Genomic DNA, 11291 nt, shown 5'->3' with positions numbered 1-11291 from the left:
GGAACAGCGTGCCTTAGACGAGAGCTGAACCCAGGACAGCCAGCCTTCACTGTATTGATGACAGGCGCTAACCGTTGCGCCACCGGACCGCCCACCAAGAGCAGAGATTGAATATAAAACGCAGTGTGGTCAAAGAACTTTTATGGAGATAGAAGGTCTTTGGTTTGACTGAAAGCTGAAGGACTGTAATTCCCCAGAACAGCAGCTACAGGAAGTTAAAATGTACGAATGTTCTCTAACATTTTGCAAGCTTAATATTTAAAAGCTTATAGACAAATCCATTGATTACAAGACTTAATATATATAATTATTATATAGCTTTTGTTTAATATTCCTAAATAACTTATAAACAAAGGAAATGTTAGCATAAGGGTGGGATAAAAGAAAAAGCACAAAGTTAACAAGATATCCGTGGCTTCAACCAAACGGTGACCCTCCTGCATCTTCCCTTGTCTCACCATCAGTTCTTGTTGTCTTCATCCCTTTTCCCTTATATATCACAGGTTCCTCTCGCCCTAACAGTACAAAGTTGCATACAAGTCTAAGTACTTTTTTACAAAAACCAAAAAAAAAAAAAAGAACACAAAAAAAAAACAAGACAAAAAGTAGAATTCCTGGTAAGTAAAAAAGTGTGCGTGTGTGATGAGAGTCGTGCTCACTCGCTTAGCTGCCCGTTGTGTCTCTGTGTCTCCATGTGTATGTATGTAAAGTACCATAATCCAGGCTTCTGTTGGAGAAAGGCGCTGCATAAATACGCTTTAACATTCCACGAGTTATAAATATTTACAGGACATTTTACATTTCAAATTCCTTTAAACTCCTCAAACTGTATTTATCTAAAGAGCATATTATTAGACATATGTTATGTATTTAAAGTTAGAAGTAGTATCGTCTGTACAGACTACATATGAGGTACCTGCTTCGTCTCTAATATTCCGCAATTTTACTGTAATAATGCTTTGTCAACAGTGTTTTCTTTCCTTTCCCGGAGGGCAATGGCTATCCATTGTCAGTCTCTGTGTATGTGTAGTGAGTTGTGGTAAGTCTCGTGTTGTCTCGTGTACGAATAGTGCCTTGTGTCTGACATCTTGTGTGCGTCATTTGTTCTACGTCACTTGAGGCAGAAAAAGACGTCATGTATCAGAGAAAAAGACGTCATGTATCAGAGAAAAAGCAGTTGCTCCTTGATGGCCAAGTGAGCGGCAAAACAACGGTCTTCGTCCGCCATCTTCTTTATAACTCTCTCAGTACTGCACTCTTTTCAGTAATTTACTCAAACCTGCTTGAATCGAGTCATTGGCCTGTTCAGTTTTACCAGATGTTTCATCTTTACTGCCCTGATGTACAAGAAGTTTCTAGCTTCAGGAAGAAGCATAAAAGACTGTGTATTGATAGTGTCTTCAAGCAAGATGTAAAGATCTTTGTGTCTGCCCTGCACACCTGCCGTGTGTCCGACCATCAAGTGCATATGTGGACAGAAATATCAATGGCTGCAAGATTTGTGTCTGCAGCCTACTTGAGATTCGATAACTTTCATCGGTTTTAGTAACATAAGGTACATACCTTCGCCATGGGTTAAAATTATCTGGAAATACCACAAACAAAGAAGATTATTCTCCAGACACAAACGCAGACAGAGAAACCTGCACGGGGGGGGGGGGGGGTAGGGGTAGCTCTTAATATAAAAAGCGGAGGTAGATGTGGTTTATGGAGCTTCCCGAATATATGGAGCAGTCATAGTGTGGACAAGCGATTTTTAGAGAGAAAAATTAGTGTCTCTACACATCTCTGTGACACAAACTGTAGACCAAGTGGTAAAATGTGTAGAACACACGGCTTTACATTTCGGCTCACAAAACGATGAGAGATATACAGTTGTATCAGCAGTTGAGAAAATTTGTGAAGTAGTCAGAGAAAGGCGATCAGAGAATTAAATCTTTGCTTTTGACACACGGATCCAGAGTATAAGCAGCGGCAAGGTGGCCCACATGTGGTAGTAGAGACCGTTTGTCCCTGAGACGCTTTTATACCTTTATTAACCTCTTGACCAAAAGTTTATAAATTAAAAAAAAAATAGAGCATAAAGCAGGTGACATAACCAAGTAGAAACAAACACCAAAACTGCGTTTTCGCTAAGATGCTATTCACATTTTCGGTCTTCAACCTTCTTCCAAAGTATAACATATCTATGAGAGTCTCCCTAAAGTATAACCTACATTCAATATACTTAAAGCCCCAGGTGTCCTTGTCGCCAGCGCGTTTACACAAAGTACATTGCTAAACTTGTTCAGGGTGTCAGCTCAGCTTGTCCGAAAAAAAGAAGCGATCATGATTCCTTTCCTCTCTACCTATAACCCACACCCTTGACTACCATCCTCGACACGCGAAGTACCCCAAGTACCCTCAAATCCTTTTCTTTCGCTTGCCTTTATCAGTCATTTCTAGACAGTTTGTACAGATCTCTGCTCCTGTAAGACTTTTTAAATCGTTGTTAGTGCTCTCCCCTTTCCCACAAAGCTCTTTACAGCAAAAGAGTGATAGAGGTCACGAGTGAACAGAGGGAGAGCAGGAGGTTGAGGTCGGAGGACATTTGTCGGTCAGTGAAGAGATCCACCAAAGTATACCTGCCATGAGGTCAATCGTTTGAGAGGTCAGCATCGTCTACCAATCAAAATGCAGTTCTACCTCACGCAGCCCGGGATTGGACCGTAATTGTAGAGGATGTGAGTATGGAAGATTCTGTAAGTTGCGTTGAGAGCAGACGACACCACAAAGAGAGCAACTGAAAGTAGTAAATTGTTGATTCTTTCCTCCTTTTCTGAGTCAGAGCTACTAGTGTGTCATTTTCTCACCAGGTAACCAAGTAACAGGTAGAAATGGCAAGTGGGATGGTGTCAGCTTTACTTGTGTTCGTGGTCTTGATGGTCGGCAAAGCAGGAGCAGGTAAGGCTTGCTGGTGTGAAGAAGGAATCGAACAATTTGTAAAAGTTGTGTATTGACTTGTTGGTGTAGTTGTCAGCTGAATACTGTGTATATATATATGTGTGTGAGTGTGTGAGTAAAAACTAAAGCTAAATATTCACACTAATAATCTATATACTTAATTTGTGTGTATATATATATATGTGAAAACTAAAGTTAAATATTCACACTAACAATCTATATGCCTAATGAATATATATATGTGTGTGTGAAAAATAAACCTAAATATTCATCCTAACAAAGTATACACTTAATATATGTTTCGTGTGTGTGTGTAGGTGTGTGTGTGCTAAGATCTAAAATCTGTTCCAGTCCCTCTTTCTGACCGATGTAAACAAGTGTGTGCTATTGGTTGCTTCAGTGGAAACGTATTTCACCCAAAAGGATGTCCAGCATGTCGATGCATAAAAAGTAAATGAAAAATAGATTTATACTCTTTTGTTCCTCTCTCTCTGTCTCTTGCGTGCATACATACACACACGGTTACATCATAAAGACGGCTGCCAGACTTGTACCTGTAAACCAAGTGAATTTATTTTTGTTACACTTTCTCTTACTAATGTATGCAGCTAAAGATTTCATATGAACCTAAAACGGGTTTGGCTGTCGTCCGTCGTAAGTCCAGTCTCCTGGTGTGCTTCATTACGTTCGCCACCCGTGACGAGTTCTCTGGTATAAGTTTCGGTAACATGCTTTTTGACATGGTGGGATTGTTAGCCCTATCACAACCTATTTTACCTCTAGGTGAGGTGTCCATCTTAGTCGCCTCTTACAACATGACTGGCTGGATGGCAGGAACCCTATTCTTACAATGCTCGCTAGGCAAGCATACCCCGTGATCCTATAGGGGGTGTGTAATAATAATAAAATTAATTTATATAGCGCTATTCCCACCATCAAAGGCTAGCTCAACGAGTCTCACAAACAATATAATTGTTAATACAGTGGTTCTTAACCGGGGTTCTATCGAACCCTAGGGGTTCGGTGAGTCGGTCTCAGGTGTTCGGCGGAGCCTCCGCCACGGAGGTCAAGACACACCCGACTGATTATGTAAATTCGTGATGACACTAAAGAAGGGTTCGGTGAATGTCCATATGAAACTTGTGGTTCGGTACCTCAAACAAGGTTAAGAACCTCTGAGTTAATAACAGCAATGGTCTCAGGCAAACAGCTCATTGTCTTAACGGTTAGTGTAGCCACTTATATTGAGAAAAAGAATGAAAAACAATCTTTCATAGACATATACTCCTTCGTGCGTGTGTGTGTGCGCGCGCACGCGAGGACGTTTGGAGGTATAGGTAGGTGTGTCTTGTGTGTATAGATCATTTTGTGTGTGAGAATTAGCTTGGATATTTGTGTTTTTTCGTGATTATGTGTGTTTAAATCTGTGCTGTGCGTGTACGCGCACAACCACTCCTTCACCTCAAATGTTACTTTGCAGTCACTGTGCTGACATTTTGAAATACTTTTTCTTGTTTTGATAAGGTCAAAACTCTCTATAGCGAAAGATATTGATAGACGATTCCGAGTTCGTTTGGGAGGTGGAGATGTGCGGCATTTGTCGGTCAGTGAAGAGATCCGGGAAAATATACCTGCCACGAGGTCAATCGTTTGAGAGGTCAGCATCATCCAAATATATCCACCAATCAAAATACAGTTCTTCGTTACGCCGCCTGGGATTGGACCATAATTGTAAAGGATGTAAATATGGCGAAGTCTATAAGCTGCATTGCGAGCAGACGACACCATGAAGAGAGCCTCTGAAAGTAGTAAATTGTTTGTTCCTTCCTTCTCCATTTCTGAGTCAGAGCTACTAGTGTGTCATTTTCTCACCAAATAACCAAGTAACAGGTAGAAATGGCAAGTGGGATGGTGTCAGCTTTACTTGTGTTCGTGGTCTTGATGGTCGGCAAAGCAGGAGCAGGTAAGGCTTGCTGGTGTATAGAAGGCGTCGAACGATTTGTAAAAGTTGTGAATCGATTTGTAGGTGTAGTTGTCAGCTGAATGCTGTGTGTGTGTGGAAACTAAAGCTAAATATTCGCACCAGAAATCTATATACTCAATGTGTGTATATGTGTATTAACATCTACTAGGTGCTCCAGCCCCACCTCCTAACCGATGTGGACCAGTGTGCGCTAGAGCTTGCCGGTATGGAAACGTACTTGACAAAAATGGATGTCCAACATGTCGATGCATAAAAGGTAAATTTAAAAAAATATTTTGATCTTTGTTTCTTTTCTTTCTCTCCCTCTCTCTCTCGCGCACACACACGCGCGCTCTCATAAATAGAGAGAGAAGACGTGCAATGGTAAGTAAACAGAGTTAGTGTGACTTATTGCACAATTCTTTATCCACATTCAATGCAAAAAAAGACCAAAACAACCAAAGGAACAAAAAAGACAAAAGATAAACAAAAAACCCTTTAGTATTCTTTTTATCACCTTTATGTACAGAACAAAGGACCTATATTTAGACTCATGCATGGTATTCTTTTTTCTGTACACAAAAGAATTGCCATTATTAATACGTATTTCACAAATGACACACTCCCTCCAATCTATGATAATTTCCTGTTACAGCGTAGTTTTAAAATATTTTCACTAGTTAACCATTAGCGATGTATTGTTACCGTCGTTTCACTTCCGATTAACCGAGATAGGAAACTGTCTGTTCAGAACCTGTTTGCCCTCCTGTGAAATGCCGTGCGTGTCCTAGCGGCTACATCTTTGAAGACGGCTGCCAGACTTGTACCTGTAAACCAAGTGAGTTTACTTCTGTTGCACTTCCTCTTACTAATGTATACAGCTAAAGATTTCATATGAACCTAAAATATTTCTTATTTCAATAATGTGGAAAGTCTGTGCAGAAGAATTTGTCAAAAGCAAATAAACTAATATGAAGCCGTAAATACAGTTGGTAGGGTATGTGGGTAAGAGGTGTGAAATAATACTCAGTCTTTAATAACTCTCATCGAACTGATTTTAGAATAAGTATTTGTAAACGTGGCGACTTATGCGTAACAGGTGCGCAATAAATCATGAATGTATAGAATTAGGAAGAAGCCGACACTTGCAAATATAAATTATGCAAATGTAATCTTGATGTATAAAAGCCATACTAAAAGCGATAGAAGCTGTCGTATGCAACTAAATGCGAGATGTGGAACTTTATATATATATACAGTACAATGAAAAAGGAAAAGTTAAGCTGTTTGGACTCCAAAATTAATATGAAATGTACAATTAACATAATTGTGTGTTGTGTGTGTGTGTGTTCACGCGTACGCTCTACCATGGAAATATCTAAGGCAGATGAAATATTGTTTTTTCTGTAGACTTTATACCTGCAGTTTGTCCAACGATCAAATTTCTGTTAATCTCGGTGACAGAATGTATGTGCTTTCTTCGTGCTTTGTCGCCACACCATCTCAGACTTTCCATTTCGGCAAATATCACAAGCGCTTAATGAAAGCGCAGTTTTAAATATAGGCGATGTTTTCAGGTTCATTCTGTAAACTAGTGATCTGCAAACAGAAGTGTCCAAATGGATACATGTATCTAAATGGATGTCAGACTTGTACATGCCGACCAAGTATGAATTAGTTTTATAAATGTTTCAGTTAAATATATTATTTTTATTTCCAGCTTTAAAAATATCGGTACAGGTAGAGTTTGAAAAGGAAAAAGACCTTAACATTCTGAGAATCATCTGCAGTCTACTAACCCATGCAACATTTTAATAAAGCATGACAGATGAGTGAAAACGAAACGTTTAAAATAAACTTTAGAGTATACACATTGATTTCTTCAGTAGTTAAAATGCCATTTACATGTTTTCATCTCGAGTAAAATCGTTTGCAGGACCAGAATGTCCAATGATCAAGTGTGCACTCAACTGTCCTTATGGATATGTCTATAAAGAAGGATGCCGAACATGTACCTGTCAAAGTGGTAACTAAACATTTGATATTTTATCTTTTAGTGTTAATCGCCTCTCTGGCTCTGTGTGGGTACAGCACTAGACACAAGGCTTTACAGAGCTACCTGATCAACATTCAGGAATCTTGCACCTATGGTACCTAAGAATTGCATCATGTAGATATTACATAAATAGAGTGGTCAACCATAGATGCTGATGTAGAGCATCGGAGAGACCTTTGGCTAATTAAAAAAAATACTTTATATAGACTGTGTAGTGCTAAAAAGTGTGTTGTATTATTAGTTTCACTAATTGTCGGTTATACACATCTGACAGCAATACTTTAAACTGAACTTTTCTGCTATTTGCTGCACTGAGTGTCTTGTAGTGTTAGGCAAGTCAAGACTTTTCTTTGTGACTGTGTGTAATATGATTGTTGCAGGTTACAAGTGTCAAGACACTTGCAAGGTTTTTTGTGCAGATCGTGTTGCTATAAAGTCTGCATTCTGTGCTCAATGTCCTTGCGTTTAGCCAGTCCATCAGCTTGTCTCTGTGATTTGCTTATGATTGGCCTACTGAACACTCCTTGAAGACTATCGACTCATTCTGGACGTAAAGACCTAGCTCCTCAGCTGAAGCATGACAAACCAATTAGTTTACCGTCTTAGCTGTTTACTTCAGGAATTGAAAAGTAGTTTTTGTCAGATTTTGTCTGATACTCGTTTAAAGGTATACCCGAAACATCATCGATTTGTACTAGATTTTTGTAGTAGAGAAAAGTGTTTAATAATCCAACTGGAAAATAAATGGATTCAAAGAACACCGTACTGAATGCTTCGTAAGATAGATAACAGAGAGAATGGGAGACGTTGATGATCAAAGAGCCAATAGTTCTATCTTATGAGATCCTGAAATCATTAATAACAACTGTTATAAGGAAATAAGCTGTTTCCTATTCATGTAGTTTATAAATCAAGATGAAATTCTCAGTGAGGTCCCAAGGCCTGCAGCCTAGAGATCAGATGCAGTAGTGTTTAAAGTACATTAATTATTTATCTGATTGGAGCAGCATATAACTTCATTGGCTTATACTAGATACCTATTCCTAGTAGTTATTCTGTACGTTTGGTAGCAGCACATAATACAATAAAGTCTATCTGTGTTTTCAAAATAAATACTTCTTTTGTTTGTATGCAAACCTAGTGTTGAGTGAAAACTACACAAACCCACCAGCGTTTCATTGAATTCATCGTGATCGTCTGGTTGTGTACAGTCTCTGATTGCTTTACACCACAAAATACTTTTGAAACCATGTTGTTTGGAGAAACAGACTTGCCATTCTGTATTACTCCGACCTGTGTGTGTGCGTGGGTGTGTCTTCGAGTGCGCGCGCGCATGTAATAAGTAGGGAGTTCCCTTCACTGCATCGTCTTAAGGCGGAAACAGGACCAGACTTTCCCGCCCTGATTAGACCTGTTTAGTTAGTCCACTTTTATCAGCCTCAACCACAACTGCGGCAAATCTTGTATGCCTGTGATTTGCTAAGCGAAGGATGCCATATTGGTACACTTGACCAGCCTGCTACACCAGCATCAAGAAGTTTGCTGGAATAATTTTAACATCCCAGATTTGTCCATAATTACCATTTCGCAAGTGACATGCGCATACAACACTCACAAGACGACAAGAAACAAAATTGACATGAATGGACATGAAAGGCAGACGACATCTGCTCGAGGTGGCCCCGTGACCTCTCGCTGAAGCGCTTGACGACGACGACGATGATGATCAGTCGATTTTCCCGAAATTTACGTCACGCGGGAAACAGGGGGAACATTCTGTTACTCTTCCTATAGCAGCAAGACGACAGCGAATTCATCAACATCAAACCCTTTTCCAGACTTGCTATTTATATTTTCTAAAATTCGTATTCCCTCTGGAACACACACTACTCTCTCTCTCACACACAACCTTAATTTCATTAAGTTTTACGTGATCGTTTGGTTCTTTATGGTCCCTGGTTTCTTCAGAACTGTTTACTCTTGTGAAAGAAGGTTATCCAAAGAAAGACTGTTTATTTTGAGGAAAACTGCCCTTCACTAAAATAAGTCCTGAATATATGAGGAGGAATAAAATGCGATCGGGGATGAGTGAACGTTTCTGTGTTAGCGTGTTTGTCCCCATAGGGGAAACGAATATCCGAGTAGTTAGAGCGCTGGCGACCGAACTGAGAGCGCGCATTTATTAGGTTTAGTTTTGGAATATCACCCATCAATGTGCACCAATGTCGATACAAATATATATATATCCCAGAGGATTTTCTCCCGATGCAAGCATAAGATTGAAGATGAAGTGCACATGTTGTTTGATTGTTCTGCCTATGAAAGCTACAGACCGAAAGTTGATATTTTAAAACCTGGAACTCCATATAAACAGTCCAGAGATAAAATTACACGAGTCTTTATATGTAACTTTGAAACAACCATCAAATAAATCTCTAGTTATCGGGAATCAAATATTTAAAAACTGAAATGAAATGAATACATTCTCGGAAACAAAGAAATGTCAGTATACATAGATAACGCTATTGAAAATATTGCTGTTGCTGTTTTATTCCCTTTAATTTCCCTTTAAAAAAAACAACAACGGATTTGCTCAATAAAGATCATCAATCATCAATCATCATCCTCATCCTCATCACATAATTGACGATGAATGATGTCTAGCACGTGAATGCACACAAAGTAAAAGGTAACACGCAAAGTTCTCTGTCTCTACATAATAGTTTAAGAAACTGCAAGCCTTTCAGTAATTTACTCACACCTGCTTGAAGATAGTAATTGGCCTGTTCAGTTTTACCAGCTGTTTCAGCTTTACTACCCTTATCCCTGATGTACAAGAAGTCTCTGGCCTTAGGAAGACTGTGTGTTGATGATATCGCTAATTACATACAAGATGTAATGATCTTTGTCTCTACTCTGTATACCTGCCGACCATCAGGTGCGCATGTGGACAGAGATGACGATTGCTGCAAGATTTGTGTCTGTATCCTAATTAAGATTCGATCACTTTTATCAGTTTTTGTAACATAAGATAATACCTTCGTCGTGGCTTAAAATAATCTGCAAATTCACTAGGAAAGATTTGGGTAGGCCTCCACTTTTCCCTCTCTCTCTCCCAGTGGGTTAGCACAGACACCGGACACGAGTTGCGGCACTGCAGATGGCGCTGGACGTTTTCCTGCCCAACTGAGAAACTCTCGAGGTCTTGTCGAAGTGCGAGCAGTTAAAAGCTTTTCTGCCTCGCTTGCTTAAAGGCAGAGCCGAGCCCGTAAATGACACCAAACCATTCTTCTGTCCGCTGTTGTAAAAGTTCCTCCGTCTGTTACCTGCAACGCTCTCTACCGCGAAAGAATTTATAAACGATCAAGTGTGAGCTGGAGGGGAAGGCTGATTAACAGATGCGGGAAAGTACACGTGCAAAAGCTTGATGCAGACACAGATATACATTAATCAAATTACAGTTCTATGTCACGCAGAATGGGATTGAACCATACCTACCTACCTATGTAATTAAAGCCGAGCTTTACAAGCAGAGGACCTCATAGAGACTTGTCTGAAAAGTAATTAACTATTGATCCTTTTCTTGTCCTCAGCGTCGTAAGATTGAATGTTTCTGAGTCATAGCTACAGGTGTGACACTTTCTGTTGGGGATGGGTCTACACACAAAGGTCACTGTCAACACACTCCGTCCCATGTTCTTTCGTACAACAGAGTACAAAGATTAGAATGGAGAGGGTGATAACTCTTACATAACTCAACCATCAATAAATAAACATGATTATTGTCCCAAATTTCATATTAATGTCATGAATGACTAAACCCTCCCTGACGCTCCTTGTTATTATTCAAATGTTTCTCCAATAGTTCAACAAAATTTAATTTACTGTTCGGATGTTGTCCAGAAGTTGTATCGTCACCAGCCGGGTGTTTCTGCCGAGTCAGCACCTGCGGTTCTGGGACACTAAAGTGTATTGTTGCAGTCAGGTGTGTCAGCCTAGCCAGCACCTACTGTTTGGAAGTTTCGGAAAGTGTGGAAGGATATTCAAGGAAGTGTAGATGGGTGTGTGTGTATGTAAGCATGAACGTCTCTGGACAACATCCAAACCGTAAATTAAATATAATCCACCTATGAAAGCTATATAATTTATATATGAAACACGGGTATCCTAAATGTATACTAAAGCTTTTATTTATTTTTAATGCTTTTTAAGGAAAAGAGGCGATACATCATTTAAGTATAATTCTGGTATCCGACATCTAAAGTGTGAAATGAGAGATGGTAGGGTGAATAAAATATTGTTAGATATAAAATATTTATAATGGTCAGT

At 39.4% G+C, this 11291-nt stretch overlaps 1 protein-coding gene across 6 annotated transcripts; it reads left to right on the top strand.

The window, feature by feature from the left end:
- Positions 1–2635: 2635 nt before the first annotated feature.
- LOC112561998 (BPTI/Kunitz domain-containing protein 4-like) lies at positions 2636–8075 on the top strand. Of its 6 annotated transcripts, none has more exons than XR_003098759.1 (7): positions 2636–2650; positions 2856–2943; positions 3261–3393; positions 5076–5183; positions 5658–5744; positions 6843–6932; positions 7343–8075. XR_003098759.1 is itself a non-coding variant. In XM_025234924.1 (6 exons), the coding sequence occupies exons 1-6, from the start codon at positions 2877–2879 to the stop codon at positions 7429–7431; spliced, it is 540 nt and encodes a 179-aa protein (XP_025090709.1). In that variant the 5' UTR covers positions 2760–2876; the 3' UTR covers positions 7432–8075. The 6 variants fall into 6 exon arrangements, 3 of the variants coding, with proteins under 3 accessions (XP_025090709.1, XP_025090711.1, XP_025090710.1); XR_003098758.1 differs by lacking the exon at positions 2636–2650 and adding an exon at positions 2709–2723; XR_003098757.1 differs by lacking the exon at positions 2636–2650 and having other exon boundaries at positions 2759–2943.
- Positions 8076–11291: the final 3216 nt, after the last annotated feature.

The sequence above is a fragment of the Pomacea canaliculata genome, linkage group LG4, assembly GCF_003073045.1.
Source record: "Pomacea canaliculata isolate SZHN2017 linkage group LG4, ASM307304v1, whole genome shotgun sequence".
In the NCBI taxonomy this organism is placed as follows: Eukaryota; Metazoa; Mollusca; class Gastropoda; order Architaenioglossa; family Ampullariidae; genus Pomacea; species Pomacea canaliculata.
The sequence above is the reverse complement of the archived record's forward strand: the minus strand, read 5'-3'. Positions and strand labels throughout refer to the sequence as shown.

Coding starts and splice junctions, on each gene's coding strand:
- LOC112561998 (XM_025234924.1), top strand. CDS start 2,877: ATGGCAAGTGGGATGGTGTCAGCTTTACTTGTGTTCGTGGTCTTGATG. Junction 5,184..5,657: donor AACATGTCGATGCATAAAAG/GTAAATTTAAAA, acceptor CTGTCTGTTCAG/AACCTGTTTGCCCTCCTGTG. Junction 6,933..7,342: donor AACATGTACCTGTCAAAGTG/GTAACTAAACAT, acceptor TGATTGTTGCAG/GTTACAAGTGTCAAGACACT.